The sequence below is a fragment of the Plecotus auritus genome (assembly GCF_963455305.1).
Source record: "Plecotus auritus genome assembly, chromosome: 5".
Taxonomy (NCBI): domain Eukaryota; kingdom Metazoa; phylum Chordata; class Mammalia; order Chiroptera; family Vespertilionidae; genus Plecotus; species Plecotus auritus.
Window position 1 is genome coordinate 89,941,148 of NC_137776.1, and position 18,961 is coordinate 89,960,108.

The 18,961-nt window shown below is 44.8% G+C and overlaps 1 protein-coding gene across 3 annotated transcripts in view; it reads right to left on the reverse strand.

Moving 5' to 3' along the window:
* SCTR (secretin receptor) overlaps positions 1-17,678 on the reverse strand; it is a 95,321-nt gene extending 77,643 nt beyond the window's left edge. For all 3 annotated transcript variants that reach the window (XR_013960658.1, XM_080669460.1, XM_080669459.1), the window contains exon 1: positions 17,379-17,678. Coding sequence is in view for 2 of the 3 variants with exons in the window: in XM_080669460.1 (XP_080525586.1) it covers positions 17,379-17,429 (51 nt within the window). In the remaining variant the exon portion in view is untranslated. The remainder of the gene's footprint in view (positions 1-17,378) is intronic.
* Positions 17,679-18,961: the final 1,283 nt, after the last annotated feature.

Below are 18,961 nucleotides of genomic sequence, written 5' to 3' on the forward strand. Positions count from 1 at the left end.
AGGTTGAACAGTGAACAGCGTGGATGGAACAGCCTGGACTCTAATCTTCACCTTTCTCTACACTTCCACCGTTTTGTCTACATAATCCTTCTGTCTAATTTCCCGATAGGCTTTCTTATTCTCTCATGACTCCTTTTCCATGGCATCCTCTGTTCCACACCTCCTCTTCCTCGCTCCAGCACCCTTTTTAAAGATCTTTAAAAGAACAGGATACTGGCTCTTGTCTTGTGTTTGAAGTTTTTCCTCCTCTCTGCGTGGTCTCTGTTTCCTCTAAGTTCCTCTCCCCAGCTGTTGGCTTCCATGTTGAAGGCCCCTCAGTGTCATATTTAGGCTTGAGACACTAAAGTGGCCTTTGGAACCATTGTGGGCCTGAACCCTTTATTGACTGGTGGCCTTCTCTGAAAATAACCAGATGGGGAAGGACCGCATTGCCAGCTATGGAGGGTTTCTCCCCCTTGTCTGGGGCCTTTCCTGGGTGCTGCAGGCCAACCAGACAGGTCCTCATCAATGTCCCCGACACCCCCGCAGGCATTTAGGTTGTTCTTCCCTATGGCCACCACTTCAGGAGCTTTCCATTTCCCAAAGATTTTTTGAAATCTCTGCTTCCTTGTCTCTTGTCTTCTGATCCCTTTACTGTCACTTTTTAAAAAATATGTTTTTAGTGACTTCAGAGAGAGGGATAGAGAGATGGAAACATCAATGATGAAAGAGAATCTTTGATTGGTTGCCTCCTGTACACCCCTGGGCATAGAGCCTGAAACCTGGGCATGGATAAACACATGCGGTTGATCTGCCATTTTAAACTGGATGTCCTAATGTGACATTGTGATATAATAAAACATATATATTTGGTCTTTGTTCTTGTTTCCTGACACAGTGCTCCCAAAACCCTTATAATTTTCTTTTTTTAAAAAATGTATTTTTATTGATTTCAGAGAGAAAAGGAGAGGGAGAGAAAGGTAGAAACATCAATGATGAGAGAGAATCATTGATCGACTGCCTCAGGCAGGCCCCCTGCTGGGGAACGAGTCCACAATCCAAGCATGTGCCCATGACAGGAATTGAATCAAGGACCACTTCAGTCTTTAGGCCGATGCTCTATCCACTGAGCCAAACCGGCTAGGGCAAGCCTTGTAATTTTCTGAGTGATGGGGTGAGAGGAGCATCTTTTGTTGTAATATTTGTTCTTAACCCCCAGATCCTGATACAAGAGTTTCTAAGACCCTTGGAATCTCCAAATTGATAAATGATGCTAATAAGATGACTGGTGGCTGGGGACCCTAAAGAGTTTGCGGGCTAGTCACCAGAAAGACCAGCCTTGTAGTAGAGGGTTGAAATTTTCATCCCCATCCTCCCAACCACTTGAGAGGAGAGATGGCTGGAGACTGAGTTGATCAGCATTGGGCAATGATCGCATCAATCATTCCTGTGTGATGAAACCTCCATAAATACCCTACACAATAGGGTTTCGAGGGCTTTCAGGTTGGTGAAAATTTTGAGCTGCTGGGAGGGTCGCACACCCAGAAAAGGGCAGGAGAGCTCCAGGTGGCCCTTCCTCGCCCTATGCATCTCTCCCACTTGGCTGTCCCTGAGTTATAACCTTTAAAATAAACCAGTGTTAGTAAGTACTAGTAAAGTGCTTTCCTGAGTTCTGTGAATCATTCTAGCATATTATTGAACCCAAGGAGGTGGTCGTGGGAACCCCCAATTTATAGCCAGTCGGTCAGAAGTATGGGTGGCCCAGACCTGGAATCAGTGTCTGAAGCAGAAGCAGTCTCATGGGACCGAGTCCTTACCTGTGGGGTCTGTGTAACTCCAGACAGTTAGTGTTGGAATTGAGTTAAATTGTAGGACACCTAGCTGGTGTCTGGAAGGGTAAAGAATTGGCTGTCAGTGTTAGGAAAAACCTTATCTATTTGGTGTAATAGTGAAGTGTTTTGAGCAAAAAATACCGAAGTAATTGGTATCAAGAAGGAGGTGCTGTTTGGTAGTAAAAACAGAACCTCAGTCCTAAGAATCTTTGAAAATATATACTCCCCATAAGTTTAAAAAGAGGGTGTCAGAAAAAATTACTAACTGGTGCTTTTCTTTATTTTTAAAAATTAACCAAATAAAAACATACAGATATGTTCCTCTTCAGTTTCAGAATTTGAGTCCAAGCCATCCTTATATCTAGAGTTTTTTAAATATTGCTAAAGTCATGTCAAAGTTTTAAAAATACTTGGACCACAAAAGTTTTCATATAACTTTTGTCTTCTTCTGGTACTTTAAGTTGACCTTCTTTCTTCTTGTTGATCACAAAATTCATAGGCCTTCACCACATCAATTTACGTATCCTAGTTGTACTCCCAGGTTCTGAATAGAACAACGCCAGGCAATGTTGCCAACTGGCTTCTCAGAGACTTGCTCCAAGGAGCCCTTTGACATTCTAAACGAAATCTTCTTTGGTCTGTTGCAGAACCATGCAACCGATATCTGCCCATGGCCATCCTGGGTGGATTCCACTCCTATATCCTATATTATAGGTTCATTTTCGGCTTTGCTAGGGCATAACCTATAGTTGCTGTTTTTCAGAAAAAGCACTTGTGTTCTAAACTTTCTGAGATCTTGTTTGTCTAATAGTGTCTCTGGTAGGGAGTGTCACCCTTTGTTTTCTCACTCAGCACCCAGTCATGGCTGGCCCACTGCTTCCGCTGTCCCTCTCTTTGGGGGATTTTCTTAGATGGAAAACATACTTTGAGATGTCTTCTTAGCCTTTCAGCCAACAACTCTGCCCACTCCCATCCCAGGCAAGATCCTTTCATCGCAAGGTAGGTTGGTTTATGCTGTGAGGTCCCATATCACCGATCAGACCAAGGGAGACAACCCCACCCACTCTGAAACAGTCTGCTTTCCTCTCAGATATTTGCTATTGGAATTGGGAGTAACCTCTATCTCTCCAATTCCTGAAGAGTGTAAACTTCGAAGCTATGGGGCAGCCATAGTCTGTCCTAAATAAAGCAACAGAAAACTCCAGTCTGCTTGAGCGAGAGAGAGAATAACGAAGCAAACTCCAAAATGAGAGAAGAAAGATGTCAAAAGACTATTCTGGAAGCTATTTTAGAGTTTAATTTTGGACTCAAATCTGAAAAGGTAAAATCTGGGAGGAGATATAATAAAAACCTATTGAATTCTGAAGAAGGTGAAGAGATTCAACATCACTTTGCTTATCACATTTTATAATATAATCACTTGCTTGCCAACTTAAGACTGGAAAGAATTTTACTTTGTGGTAAAAAAAAAATTTTTTTTTTTCTAAATAAAGCTAACTGGCATCTAGAAAAACAAGGAAGGGAGAGGAGAAAAATGGCGGCGGAATAGACAGACGTGTTCCGAGCCTTGTCCCGGAGCAGAAAGAAAGAACAGCTGAGGGTCGCACGAGGAGTGTTTGTTGGCAAGTTGGGGGACAGCTGAACTCCAGAAGAAGGTGGGAGACTGCTAGACGGGGTTCCCCTGACCTGGCAGCTCCCACTGCGGCTGGGTCCCCTCCCGGAGCTGCGGGCTTGGACGCGGAGTTGCCGCCATCTGGAACCGGAAAGTGGAGCTTATCGGAAGCCTGAGAATCCACAACTGCGGCACCCACGGAACAGCTGCGAGCCCCAGAACAACGCTCCCCAATTGGCGCAAACACACGGGTTCAGAGGAGCTCTACACTCCACCACGGAAAGGTCAGATTTCGCCTGGGATAAGGTGAGGTCTCTGGTCCCAGCGCGAGAGAGGAACGCGCGTTTTGCGGGAGCTGGAGGACCAGGGAAGTCTGTGCCTAGAAAAATCGGTGGCTGCTGGGGCTGGCGTGATCTGTGAATGTGGAAGGGGGTCCTCAGAGCTGCTAACAGAAGGGCTCTCTAAAAAGCAGCCCATTTTGATCTGAAGTGCAGGGACACCCTAAGAATTTCAGGGGTGTGCTAGACTTACGAGCAGCCACGGAGTGCGCACACTTGGGCTTTTTCCTCTTGAAATTCTTGCTTCTGATTACTAAGCCCAATACATAGGATCACCCAGTTGGGGACACCCTGGGAGACTGCAGGGGAAAGTTGTTTTTCTGGAACCTGGGGATCGGAGCAGGGAGTGACCATCGGAGAGTCAGCTCTGAGGCTGCCCACTCCCACAAACCGGTAGTGAGTGCCACAGGGAAAGAAGGCTCTAACACTCCCTAGAGAGGCCATAGATAAACCCGGAAGTCAATCCAGAAACACTGCCACCCAGGGGCTGAATCACAAATTGACTCTTGTGTAATCAAAAATAAAGGAATACGAATTAAGACACACCGCCTGCTTAAAATCAGGACTGGCTTACATCACTGAAGAGCAGTGGAACGCAGGGAACTGCAATACTGTCTGGACTGAGAAACAGGCGTGCCAAACAGAACAACAGAGGAAGTGAATGACCTTCACTACTCCACATTTTATTTTTATTTTTTATTTTTTTATTTTCATTTTTTGCATCTTTTACTCAAGAAACTAATTTTTTTCCTCACTTGATTTTACCTTTTTAATTATTACATTTTTATTTTCAATCCGTATTATTACTACTGCAATTTTATCTTTTTTTTTTTTTTAAGTGTCATTTTATTTTCTCTTCATTTTGTTTTGGGATTAATGTGCTACATTCTATTTTTATCTTTCCTTTAGCATCATTTTACTCTATCTCAAATCTACCTTTATGCCATCACTCTCTTCCTCACTTTTCCCTTTTCAGTGTCCTGTTTATCTTACCCCTTTCCTGCTTTAGATTTTCCCTATTCTTTCTGTTTACCCCCTTTTAAAATTTCACCCTACTTATATATCTAATCTCCAATCCCCTGCTCCAAGTCCATACACACCTCTCTCTTCGCTGTCTTAATTATCCAAAAATTGTTTTTCTCTCTGTCCTTTTGTTGTTGTTCGTTTGAATGTAGATTATATTGAATTTTTATGCTTTTTTGTGAGATTGTTTTGCTTATTCTTCTTTTGTTTGTTTTTTTGTTTGTTTAGTGCTTCTGTTTTCCCTTGCCTCACTCAATATTAGTTGGTGTTGTAGTTTGTATTAATCCCCAGGTACTTGTTGCTGGCATTTGCTGGGATAAGTGATTGTTCTATTGGAGTTTTATCCCCAATATATATAGTCTGTTTCCCTTTCTCTCTTAGTCTCTTTCTTGTCTCTCTTACTTTTTTTTCTTCTTTTTTTCCCTTTTCCCAATTTCATTTTGACACCCCTTTTTTTTCTTCTTCTTCTTTATTTCTTTTTCCTCTTCTTCTTTCTCTACTATCCCCTAATTTGCCTTTCTCTGGTGGTCACCTTTATTGGAGGTTATTAATATCGTGAATACATTTCTGTTCAGTGCCTTGTGTGTTGTACCTGGTAGTGCTGTATTTTGTGCCTTTAAATCGACGCAGGAGAGAGAGAACTACATAACCAGACACCCAGAGAAGAGAGACCATGGGGAGACAAAGACACAGCCCGCATATGAAAGAAAAGCAGGCATCACCAGAAAAGGAAGTAAACGAAATGGAAGCAAGCAACCTTCCAGAAAAAGAATTCAGAGAAATGGTCATAAGGTGGCTGAAAAGAATGGAAGACAAATTTGACAATATGAGCAAGAACCAAGAGGAAATGAAGAAGAACCAAGAAGAAATGAAAAATGACATCGCTGCTGTAAAGAACTCAATGGAAAGCATCAAGAGTAGACTAGAAGAAGCAGAGGACCGCATCAGTGAGCTAGAAGACAAGATGGGAAAAAATACCCAAGTAGAGCAACTTCTAGAAAAAAAAATTAAAAGGCAGGAGGAGAGCCTAAGGGAACTTTGGGACAACACGAAACAAAACAACATCCGCATAATAGGGGTTCCAGAAGGAAAGGAAGCTGAGCAAGGAATAGAAAACCTATTTGAAGAAATAATGACAGAAAATTTCCCTGATATAGAAAAGAAAAAACCCACACAAATCCAAGAAGCTCACAGAGTCCCAAGCAAAATGAACCCCAAAAGACCGACGCCAAGGCACATTATAATTAAATTGGCAAACACCAACGATAAAGTAAGAATCTTAAAAGCAGCCAGAGAGAGACAGAAAGTTACATACAAAGGAACCCCCATCAGACTAGCAACTGATTTCTCAACAGAAACTCATCAGGCCAGAAGGGAATGGAATGAAATATACAAAGTCATGCAAAGGAAGGGTCTGAATCCAAGAATACTGTACCCAGCAAGGCTGTCAATCAAAATTGAAGGTGAAATCAGGAGCTTCACAGACAAAAAAGGACTAAGGGAATTTATTACCACCAAACCAGCAATGCAAGAAATGCTAAAGGGTCTGCTGTAAATAAAAAAAAAAAAAAAGAAATAGGAAGCGAAGAAGGAACACAGGTGTAAAGAATAGGAATGGCGACAAATAAGTACCTATCAATAATAACTTTAAATGTAAACGGATTAAATGCCCCAATCAAAAGACATAGGGTAATGGATTGGATAAGAAAACATGACCCATATATCTGCTGTCTACAAGAAACCCACCTCAGAAAAAAAGACGCACACAGACTGAGGGTGAAGGGATGGAAAAAGGTTTTCCAGGCAAATGGAACTGAAAAAAAAGCTGGGGTAGCAATACTTATATCTGACAAATTATATCTCAAAGTGAAGGACATAACAAGAGATAAGGAAGGCCACTTCATAATACTAAAGGGAGCAATCCAACAAGAAGAAATAACTCTGGTAAACATATATGCACCCAATACAGGAGCACCCAAATACATAAAAAAACTCCTGGAGGATATCAAGGGAGAGATTGACAGCAATACAATCATAGTAGGAGACTTCAATACCCCACTATCACCATTGGACAAATCCTCTAAACAAAAAATCAGCAAAGAAACATCAATCCTAAATGACTCACTAGACCAGATGGAATTAATTGACATCTTCAGAACATTTCACCCCAAAGCCACAGAATATACATTCTTCTCAAGTGCACATGGGTCATTTTCAAAGATAGACCATATGTTGGGACATAGGCAAAGTCTCTTCAAATTCAAGAAGATAGAAATCATATCAAGCATCTTCTCAGACCACAGTGGCATAAAACTGGAAATCAACTACAATAAAAACAACCCAAAGAAATCAAACACATGGAGACTAAACAGCATGCTATTAAACCATGACTGGGTTACCAGAGAGATCAAGGAAGAAATAAAAAACATCATGGCAACAAATGACAATGAAAACACAACAATCCAAAATCTATGGGACACAGCGAAAGCAGTCTTGAGAGGGAAGTTCATAGCTCTACAAGCCTACTGCAAAAAACAAGAAACAGGGGTAATAAATTACCTAACCCAACAACTCAAAGAGTTAGAAAAAGAGCAACAAGAAAAGCCCAGTGTAAGCAGAAGGAAGGAAATAATAAAGATCAGAGCACAGATAAACGACATAGAGACCAAAGAAACAATACAAAAGATCAACAAAACCAAGAGCTGGTTCTTTGAAAGGATAAACAAGATTGATGAACCTCTAGCCAGGCTCACCAAGAAGCAAAGAGAGAGGACCCAAATAAACAAAATCAGAAATGAAAGAGGTGAAATAACAACAGATCCCGCCGAAATACAAAGGATTGTTAAAAAATACTACGAACAACTCTATTCCAACAAACTGGACAACCTGGAGGAAATGGACATATTCCTAGAAAAATATAACCTTCCAAAACTCAATCAGGAAGAATCTAAACAGCTCAATATGCCAGTAACTATGGAAGAAATTGAAGCAGTCATCAAAGAGCTTCCGGCAAACAAAAGCCCGGGGCCAGACGGCTTCACAGGAGAGTTTTACCAAACATTCAAGGAAGAACTAAAACCTATCCTCCTCAGACTATTCCAAAAAATTCAAGAGGAAGGAACACTTCCAAGCTCCTTCTATGAAGCCAGCATCACCCTAATACCAAAACCAGATAAAGACAACACAATGAAAGAGAATTACAGGCCAATATCCCTCATGAATGTAGATGCCAAAATCCTCAACAAAATTCTAGCAAATCGGATCCAGCAGTACATCAGAAAGATCATACACCATGACCAAGTAGGGTTTATCCCAGGAATGCAAGGATGGTTCAATATCCGAAAATCAATAAATGTGATACATCACATAAACAAATTGAAAGATAAAAATCACATAGTCATATCAATTGATGCAGAAAAAGCATTTGACAAAATCCAACACCCTTTCTTGATAAAAACTCTCAACAAGGTGGGAATAGAAGGATCATACCTCAACATAATAAAAGCTATATATGATAAACCCACAGCTAACATCATACTCAATGGGCAAAAACTAAAACCATTTCCCCTAAGAACAGGAACAAGACAAGGATGCCCACTCTCACCACTCCTGTTTGACATAGTACTGGAAGTATTAGCCATTGCAATTAGACAAGAAGAAGAAATAAAAGGCATCCAAATTGGAAAAGAAGAAGTAAAGCTGTCCTTATTTGCAGATGACATGATATTGTACATGAAAAACCCGAAAGACTCTATCAAAAAACTAACAGTCTTAATAAATGAATTCGGCAAGGTAGCAGGATACAAAATTAACGCCAAGAAATTTATGGCATTTCTATACACCAACAGTGAACTTACAGAAAGAGAGACTAAAAAAGCAATCCCATTTTCCATCGCACCAAAAAAATTAAGATACTTAGGAATAAACCTAACCAAGGAGGTAAAAGACCTATATGCGGAAAACTACAGGACACTGAAAAAAGAGATAGAGGAAGATGTAAACAGATGGAAGAACATACCATGTTCATGGATTGGTAGAATCAACATCATCAAAATGTCCATACTACCCAAAGCAATCTATAGATTCAATGCACTCCCCATTAAAATACCAACAGCATATTTCACAGACCTAGAAAGAACTCTCCAAAAATTCATCTGGAATAAAAAAAGACCCCAAATAGCCACAGCAATCCTGAGAAAGAAGAATAAAGTAGGAGGGATCTCAATACCAGATTTCAAGCTGTATTACAAAGCCACTGTCCTCAAAACAGCCTGGTACTGGCACAAGAACAGACATATAGATCAATGGAATAGAATAGAGAATCCAGATATCGACCCAATCCAATATGCGCAATTAATATTTGACAAAGGAGGCATGAGCATACAATGGAGTCAAGACAGTCTCTTCAATAAATGGTGTTGGGAAAATTGGACAGATACATGCAAAAAAATGAAACTAGATCACCAACTTACACCATGCACAAAAATAAACTCAAAATGGATACAGGACTTAAATATAAGACGGGAAACCATAAAAATACTAGAGGAATCCACAGGCAGCAAAATCTCAGACATATGCCAAAAGAACTTTTTCAGTGATACTGCCCCTAGGGCAATGGAAGCCAAAGAGAAAATAAACAAATGGGACTACATCAAAATAAAAAGCTTTTGCACAGCAAAAGAAACCATCAACAAAACAACAAGAAAGCCCACTGTATGGGAGAACATATTTGCAAATGGTATCACTGATAAAGGTTTAATTTCCAACATCTACAGGCAGCTTATACAACTTAATAAAAGGAAGATAAATGATCCAATAAAAAAATGGGCAACGGACCTAAATAGAATCTTTTCGAAAGAAGACAGAAGGAAGGCCAAGAGACACATGAAAACATGCTCAAAGTCACTTATTATCCGAGAGATGCAAATCAAAACGACAATGCGATACCATCTCACACCTGTCAGAATGGCTATCATCAACAAATCAACAAACGACAAGTGTTGGCGAGGATGCGGAGAAAAAGGAACCCTCGTGCACTGCTGGTGGGAATGCAGACTGGTGCAGCCACTGTGGAGAACAGTATGGAGTTTCCTCAAAAAACTGAAAATGGAACTCCCATTTGACCCAGTAATCCCACTCCTAGGAATATATCCTAAGAAACCAGAAACACCAATCATAAAGGATATATGCACCCCTATGTTCATAGCAGCACAATTTACAATAGCTAAGATTTGGAAACAGCCTAGGTGCCCGTCAGCAGATGACTGGATCAGAAAACTATGGTACATCTACACAATGGAATACTATGCTGCCATAAAAAAGAAGGAATTACTACCATTTGTAGACACCTGGATGGAATTAGAGAACATTATGCTAAGTGAAATAAGCCAGTCAATGAAAGAAAAATACCACATGATCTCACTCATTTAGGGATAATGAAAAACATTATAAACTGATGAACCAAAAGATAGTTACAGAGGCAGTAAAGCATCAAACAGAGTGTCTAATTACTGCGGTAAGGTTAGGGAGAGGTGGGGGAAATAAGAGATCGACTGAAGGACTTGTATGCATGCATATAAGAGTAACCAACGGATGCAAAACATTGGGGGGTGAGGGCAGGTATGGGAGTGGGGTGGGGGGGGGCAATGGTAAGATATGTACACATATAATACCTTAATAAAAATTTGAAAAAAAAAAAAAAAGAAAAACAAGGAAATACTAGTTTAGTCCCTACAATGAAAAATAAGAAGAGGGAACTCATTATCCTACAACCAGTTCAAACACAAAATTTCAGCAAATTTTTATGGGACACCTACTATATGCCCAGCCATCTGCTTATCATTGGGGACACAAAAGTAAAAAGGACATGGCTCCTGCCTTTGAAGCTCATGGCCTCCAAGGGGGTCCAGGGAGGTCAGTAGCCAGAGTGCATGGGGAAGGCAGCGGCCAGATCACGATGGACCAAAAGTGGCAGCAGGGGGTTCCCAGGACGTGGCTCCACCATTTAGGCAAGAAGTGATGAAGCATTGCTGTAGCAACACCCCCTAAAGAAGAGGGCCCAGAGGCAGATACTGTAGGAGGTGGATTGAATGTGGGGGTGAGAGCAAGGGGCAATGTGGCTCCCATGAGTCTGGTTTGGGTGCCTCGATAGTTTCAAGAATAGAAAAAACAAACAGACTTGGGGATTGGGGTGAGATAACTTTGGTTAAGGAAGATGGGATTTATGAAATGCTAGGACTGCCAAGGAAGATCACAGGGTAAGAGCAAGCAGAATGCAGAGAGCAAGGGCAAAAGACAGAGCCTGGGGAAGTGACCCTCAGAGGCTAAGGGACAACACAAGAGGCAGAGTGGGAACCAGGAGACTGCAAAAAGCAGAAGCCACGCGAGGGGAAAGAGGAAAGGAAGGAGGGTCCTGGCACCCAATGCCTCCAAGAGGTCGAGTCCCATGCTTCACACTGCCCATGGAGTACAGTCTACATGGGTGCCTGCTGTCCCATTGTCATTATTCATAATGTTGCATCCCTCTCATAAATCATGTGATCACCTTAGGTAGGACCGGGACTGAAACGTATATCATGAATGTGGTGCAATGAAGGCCACTGCGAGACTGACTTCGGGTGGGATGGAAACCCGATTGCAGAGGGAGTGAGCATTGGAGCAATGATCAGGGACGCTACTTCCAAGAAGCTGGCCATGGGGGCAGAGGTGGAACTGTGGCTAGAAAGGCCCAGCATGCAGAGGGAAGGCTCTCTACCACCTGGGCTGGACAGGGCTGGACAGACCTGGACAAGTTGACCAGCTGATGGCAAAAGCCAGTCACAAAGAAGATGATAAAGACTGGGCACAATGGCCACATTGTGTCATCTCACAACAGAAGCAGCTAAGGTGGTGGGGGCAGGGGGCAGGAGCACAGGTGTAGGGACTGGCCCTGGGCAGGAGTAGAGCTTCTATTTCACTCAGATGATGTTATAACTGGAATGTTTGTGTCTCCCCAAAATTCGTATATTGAAGTTCTAACACTGAGTATGGCTGTATTCAGAGATAGGACCTATAAGGAGGTAATTAAGGATAAATGAGGTCATATGAATGGGGCCCTGATTTGATAGGGTTTGTGTCCTAAGAGACAGCAGAGAGCTCACTCTCTATCTCTCTGTCTGCAGCTGCTCAAAGGAAAGGCCATGTGAGCACAAAGCAGCAATCTGCAAGCCAGGAATCGGGCTCTCACCAGAATCCCACCATGCTGGCCCTGGGTCTCAGACTTCCAGTGTCCAGAACTGTGAGAAATAAGTGTCTGTTTCAGCCCCCTAGTCCATGGTGTTTGTTATGGCAGCCCAAGCTGACTGAGGCAGCTAAGAAGGAAGAGAACAGGGGGTATAATTGAGACACACCTATAAGATATTGGTCAGAGGAAGTTCATCCACATAGTCTAGACTAGACCAAGCATGTCAAACTCGCGGCCCGTTGGCCGCATGCAGCCCACAACGAATATTTTTGTGGCCCAGCCAATATTACAAAATGTATGTAAGAAACATTTTAATAAAAATTTTGAAACTTAATTTTTACAATATCCTGTTATACATAATCATGAATAACGAACTACAACGTTCGCTAATAACTGATTACTATAACTGTGTTGCATTAATTTCCCTTACATGCCTTACGGGCAGGCACACCATTTCTCTACACTAATACCAGCAGTGAATATTTTAGCAGCCGATTGCCACGTCATTAGTCTTATACTGACTTGTTTGGTGTGCGCAACAGGAAATATTTTGCTTTTGGAAAACAAGAAAAATACGTTTATTTGTGTTACGCTTATTAATTTGTGCAGTTATTCAGTGTCTGGTAAGTTAATGTTCAGAAAATATATTAATTTTTATTAAAATGTTCCATTATTTTATGTTAATGAATACTTATTTATTTCAGCTCTTTGTATTCATCATGTCTCTGTTGAAATAAACCTACTTTTTTATGAAAATTGAAGCTTTCGTTTTTTTACGGCCCACATAAACTTCAACCTTGCTTATTTAGCCCGTGTTAGCCTTTGAGTTTGACATGCTTGGTCTACACTCTCGGGAAATGGGAGGCCAACCTGTGTGTTGAAGAGGAAAGGGGAGGTGATAAGGTCAAGAATTTGAAAAGACACATAGACACCACCTCTGAGAGCCAGGGGTGAGGGAGCTAACACTGGACATGTGGGGATTCTGAAGACGTGGGAAACTCGGGATCCTAGCAGCACATGAGCTGATTGCAGCAGGCCATCAACCAGGGGCATCCCTTCCCCAAATGCCCCTTGGAATCTGTCAGCCACAGAACGGTGAGGCTGGGTGGGCCCAGGATACTTTCATTCTCTCAGGTCCACACAAAGGTTGAACAGTCCTCTGTTTGTAATGTAAGCAAGTAGATAGGATCTGGGTGTTGTGGCTTTTACCTTGGGCTGCAGGCTGTCCCAGAGCCTGAGTGAAGGTCAGTGGTGAGAAACCCCAGCTTGCTTACGGCAGGGAAGCAGGGATCAAATCAGGGGTCACTGGAGGTAGCCGATCTGGTCATGGAGCTCTAATCCTGAATGTTAAATCTGGGCTTTCCACAGAAGTTCCAGGAAGAGGGCTGTGCCCTCCCTGGCCATGGGAGGTAATGATGGGGTGAAGCTACGGGGACAGAGAGAAGGGAGAGGAGCCCCAAAAAGGTGATGCCAAAGCCAAGAGGACTCCCCTAAACAGTCCGGACTCCCCTAAATCAAACCCGTGCTTGTTTGATTTGGTGACCCCAAGCTCCTCTCTGGCTCCCTCAATAAAATGTTGTGTGTGTTTCAATATTATGTTTTATAAAGCAACTAGAGGCCCAATGCATGAAATTCATGCAAGAGTAGGCCTTCCTTCCCCCAGCTGCCAGCACCGGCTTCCCTCTGGCACCCTGGACCTGAGCTTCCCTCTGGCCGCCAGCAGGCAACCAGGGCCTGGGCTTCCCTCTAAGCCCTGGCTTCCTCCAGAAGGATGTCCAGAAGGACGTCCAGTCTAATTAGCATTTTATGCTTTTATTATTATAGATTAGATTAAACTGAATTTAATGTCATTTTGAGGCTGGGGAAAGAATTGTACAACAGCTCCTTGGGCACCAGAAAGCAGAGCAGCCTCTTCGTGTGAGCAGACACACGTGCTCGTTCAGAACACTGTGAGTCCTCCCACCTCATCCAGCGAGGCAACCTCAGCAAATGGCTTCGGTGTCCTCGCTGCACTGGCCTGGGGGTTCTAGTGTTGGAAGTGAGAATTAAATCCGGGAGATGGGGAGGACTTAGCATACTACCTAGTGTGAAATAAGTGCCCAACAAGGGAAGCCTTTACCAGTGTCATCATTCACATTAATTTTAGGGAGAGTAAAAATCTTAATAGAAATCTACAATACTTCCTCAGAAATTCAGAAAGTATTCTTCAGGTATACAAATCCCAGTTACCCTCCTCTGAAGCATTATCACTAGCCAGCTCTCAGGTGGCCTTGGCAGGCTCTCCTAAAATCCTGCTCACAGAGCCCCACAGAGCTGTCAGCCTCCAGGTCCAGATGCACCACAGGAAGAGGCAGGGACCCCCATGCGCTGGAGGCTTCCATGCCAGAACTAGACTTGGAGTTTTTATGTTTCTGAGCAGTCAACTGAGAAGGGATAGATAGAGGAGGGAAAAGTAGGAAGGGAAGGTGTAAAGCACCCTCTGAAGCCTTTTTCCTTGGCTTCGAAATGGAGTTCAGTAGGTGTACCTGCTTCTGTCCTCCAACTCAGATTGCCTGTCACCAACCCCACTGCCCAGAGTCCAACATGCGAGTGCATCGCCCCTGAAACCTGACAATGTTAAAGCAATGGTTCTCAGCCATGGGCAATTTTGCCCTCCCTGTCTCCCAGGGGCATTTGGAAATGTCTGAAGACTTTTCTGTTGTCACAACGTGGAGAGATATTTCTAGTGGGTAGAGGCCAGGGATGCTGCTAAGCATCACACAATGCACAGGACGCACAACAAAGAATTATCCAACTCCCCTCTCTCCACCCATTATCCCTGCCCCATTATTCCACCCATGCCAAGGGAGGGCATAGCTCTCTTTCTGGCAACCCATGCTGAAATACCAGGTAAATGATCCAAGATTACAGTGTCAAAGTTAAGAAACTGTGATTGAAGGAAAAAGGAGTCCCCCACACCCACTTAACTCACTAAGATTATCAAATTGGCAGTTTGCCATATGCCCTGGATTAAACACCTACCTTGAATGACTAATTCTCCTTTGCCTGCTACATTTATGTGCAAGTTTGTAAGCAGTGATTGCTTTCAAGATGTCATTCTTCATTACTTGTTGCTGTATGAAACTGTCACAGTTTAAGACAGTCCCTGTGGATATCATCATCATTTCACTCACTCATTCATTCATTCATTCATTCATTCAGTACAAATCATCGAGCTCCCTCTTACACTGTGATGGGGTCTAGGGATAAAGAGTGAAGAAAACTAAGTCTCCGTGCTCAAGTTCAAAATGCACGTATTAGAGAAGAGGGGAGGACAGCTGTGCTGGTGAATAATTACAACACTGTCCTCATGAGAGAGATACATGGGAGTGGGGGTAGCAAAGGGAGGTGTGGTCAGGGTTTCCTGTGGCAATCACTTTTTGGTTTCCATTTGAAAGGTTCCCTCTTGGCACCTCTGGAAAGGCGGGCGGAGGGGGAGGGGAGGGGGGGGAGTGTAGTTACAAGCAATTTGGCCTTATGACCTCCTATTAGGAAGGTGCCTATGCTCTCATTCAAAAGAGACCCAAATGAATAAAAAATTGTTTGAATACCCTTAAATTTCAAAATCAAGTACCTGACCACTCAGTCACATAGAAGAAAAATAGAATTTCATAGGATGGGAAATAAACCAATCAATGTACGTTAAATTCCACTCTTATTTTGTAAAGGAGTTCTCTACCAAGAAGTTCTCTACCTTGGGTCTGGATAAGCCCATAAAATAACCAGAGGGCCAAAACTTCCAGGGAACTATCTGGTAATAATACTAGGCAGTAGCAGTAAGTGTATGAAAATGACATGTAAGGACAAGGGATGCAATTGGCAGAGCCCTGAGTGGTTCTAGTCCCAGTTCTACCACTAACTTGAAGATCTGGGGCAGGTCCCTTCTCTCTGCAGTCTCAGTTTGCTCATCTGTAAAATGAGGGAATTGGGCCAGAGCATAATGAATCATCCTTTCAAGGCACACTGAATACTGGAACCAAGTAAGGGCTCTCACTCCCCACCCCCTGCTTATTCTTGAGATAATATGAGGGTCCCCTTGAGATGAAAATGTAGGTTGAACCTTAGACCTGTTGATTTTTTGGGATAACCTCAACATTACTTCAAATACTTAAGAAGGAGGCTGGGAGGGTCACAAAGAGGAAACTAGAGGCCTCTCCCACCCCTGGGCACTGCACAACAACACACCTCTAGGCTGTATTTGGCTTTGAATTTTCCCCAATGCCCCAGGTGGCTTTCCCCCCAAACTGGGAGTTCAGACTAATGAGTGGGTGCTGTTACTCTAGCTGAGGCTCCAGGTTACCAAGGAGATGGGGACAAAATCCCCAAATTCCACTCTTCCCAATTACTACTGCTGGGATGCCATGGACCTGCCAGAAAGGTGGCATCTACCGCTTGTCAACACTCCCACCACTCAGGGGGCTGAGGTTTTCCTAGGATCGAACAGGAGAGGACTACAAGAGGGCAAGGTCATTGGACACCAGCAAGGACTTGCCCAGGACAGAGGTTAGAGAGTCTCAATGGGGTCCTCAAGTGCTTTCCCTGGGGAATTTCTTGGGACAGATGCCTTGGAGGCCAATCTGGAATGTTGGTGGAAAGAAATAGCTCTGAAATCTGCCCCCCTCGCCCCTACCTCTACCCCTCCGCCTCCCCATTCCTTCCACCAGTCTGGGTTCAGCCACTCTCTCCTTCACAAATCCCACAGGGAGAGCCTGCGATTCCCAGGAGTTTCCGTGGGAAAGAACAACGAGCTACCCACTCTGCTGCCTTCTCCTTTCTCTTCCAGCCCCTCCCTGGACCTGGTTTGGGGAGAGCAGCTGCTCCCAGGAGTCCCCCAGGCATGCAGACATTAGGGCGCCAAATCCCCAAGAGAGGGGGCCGGGAGCTGCCTTTCTGAGCTTCTGAGGTTTTCCCACCCGCAGCCTGGTGTGTGTGAAAATGTCAAGGCTTTGAGCAGACGGATGTGGGTTCCAATTGTCTTCACTTGGGGCAATATTTTTGGTCTTTCCAAGTCTCCGTTTCCTTGTCTGTAAAGTGAGGGTGATATATCAACCTCGTAAGGAGGCTGTGAGATTTCAATAAAATAACGGAAGCCAAGTGCTCAGCACACACAATAGCATCGCGGGGACCGCGCCGGAATCTCCGTCCAGGGGCCTCGAGGCGCAGTCCAGAGGACCTCAGGCAGGGGTGAGGTCGGGGCAGGGCCTCATCCGAGGGCTATCTTCTTCTGGCGCACACATTTGTATTTTGAGGGGAAGTCTGGGGGTCTCCCGCTGCCCCCATCCCGCCTGTACCCGAATAGGTCCGCGGAATGGCGCGGTTTTCACGGTACTCACGGTGTGCGCGGCGCCGGCGAGCAGCAGCCACAGTGCCAGACAGGGGCGCATGGTGCTGGCGGCTCCCCGCGAGCGAGAACCCCGACGGCTGCACTCCCAGCGCACCGCCCGCGCCTGAGCTCAGCGCCCTCCGCAGGGTCCCGGGTCCCGGCCGGCAGCCGCGCCCCGAGGAGGCATGGCGGGCCCCCGCAACCCGCGGAAGCCCCGAACTGCGCCTTCTGCGAGAGGTAGCGGCGCGCTAAGCCGCCCTGCCCATTGACGCGGACGCGCGCTGCCCGCACTCCTCCACCCAGCCTGACTGGCGGGGGGCAGGCGCCGGGGCTGGCAGGGGAGGAGGCGGAGGGAGGTTGGGAGGGAGGGTGAGGGCCTGGAGCCGGCTCCCGCAGCCTGGGCCGGGGCGGAGGAGTCCGGGAGAGGGCACCATGGCTTAGCAACGCCCCCAGTTCCGGAAAGCGCGCTCAGCCTAGCCACAACCTTGCTGCGCACGAATGAGCAACCAAGCCACCTTCAGAACCGCGGCGTTCTCATCCTAAGGACACCTGTGATAATCCCACCTGCGGGTGAAGCAAGGCTGTGCTAGTGCCCTGTGACACAGCAGGGCTGTCAATGGCTGTTGCATTGCAGCCGTGGGGCAGGTACCTTGCATTTGATTTCTGGTTTTCACTTTACTTTTCTTTACTATTAAAGAGACACTGGCCCGTTTGGGAAAGAAGCCTTTGATGTCAGGTGGACCAAGGAGGACCCTGTGGGCCACCTGGGCACTTGGGGCTGCGCTGCAGATGAACCACCTGGAGGCCTGGTGCTTCCGGGCATTGCTGGTGGCTATTGAACACCAGGCAGGTATTCCTAGGAGCTGCTCAACCCGAGTCTGAGTGCGCAGATGTTCCCAAGGATGGCCTTTGGCCTCTCGGTGTAAGGTATCCTCAAATGGCTCTTGTGCACCCGATTTTTACTTCCTCTGTACTGTGTCCACTCCCTTTCCTCTTCTCTCTCTCTTTCTAGCTTGGCCTTTCCCCAGGCACTTTAAATACATCAACTCATTTAATTCCCCCCACAACCCTTTGGTGATATTATATCGGTTTTACAGAGGAGGACATGGAGGGCGGAGGAGGATCAGTGACTTGTCCAGATACATGCGACTCAGAAGGTCACATGGGACAGACTGGATCTGCTGACCCGACTCGGGTGACTGACCTCTGGTCAGATCGCTAAACCGCTGTTCAAGGAAGATGCTGCAGCCTCAGCAGCCTTCCTGCATGAAGAGGCGATGGATAAGGCGGGCGTGGTAAACTACAGCAGAAATAAAAGGGAAAAATACACTTTCAGCTCCCAGGTCCACAGTCAGTACTCAGTACCTGTCAATCTAAAGTTTACATATCTCACTTTTAGGAACTTTCACTATAGAAATGCTCACCTAAGGGCCCAGTGGAAGATGTGCGCGGATGTTTGTGGGAGCACCATCGCAGGAGCAGAAAGCGGGAGATAATGCATGCGGAAGGGGAGCACTTGGCCCTCCCTTGACGTTTCCTTCCTCATGGAGAACAGCCATGAGTATAACCCTCCTGGCCTCTCTCTACCCATCT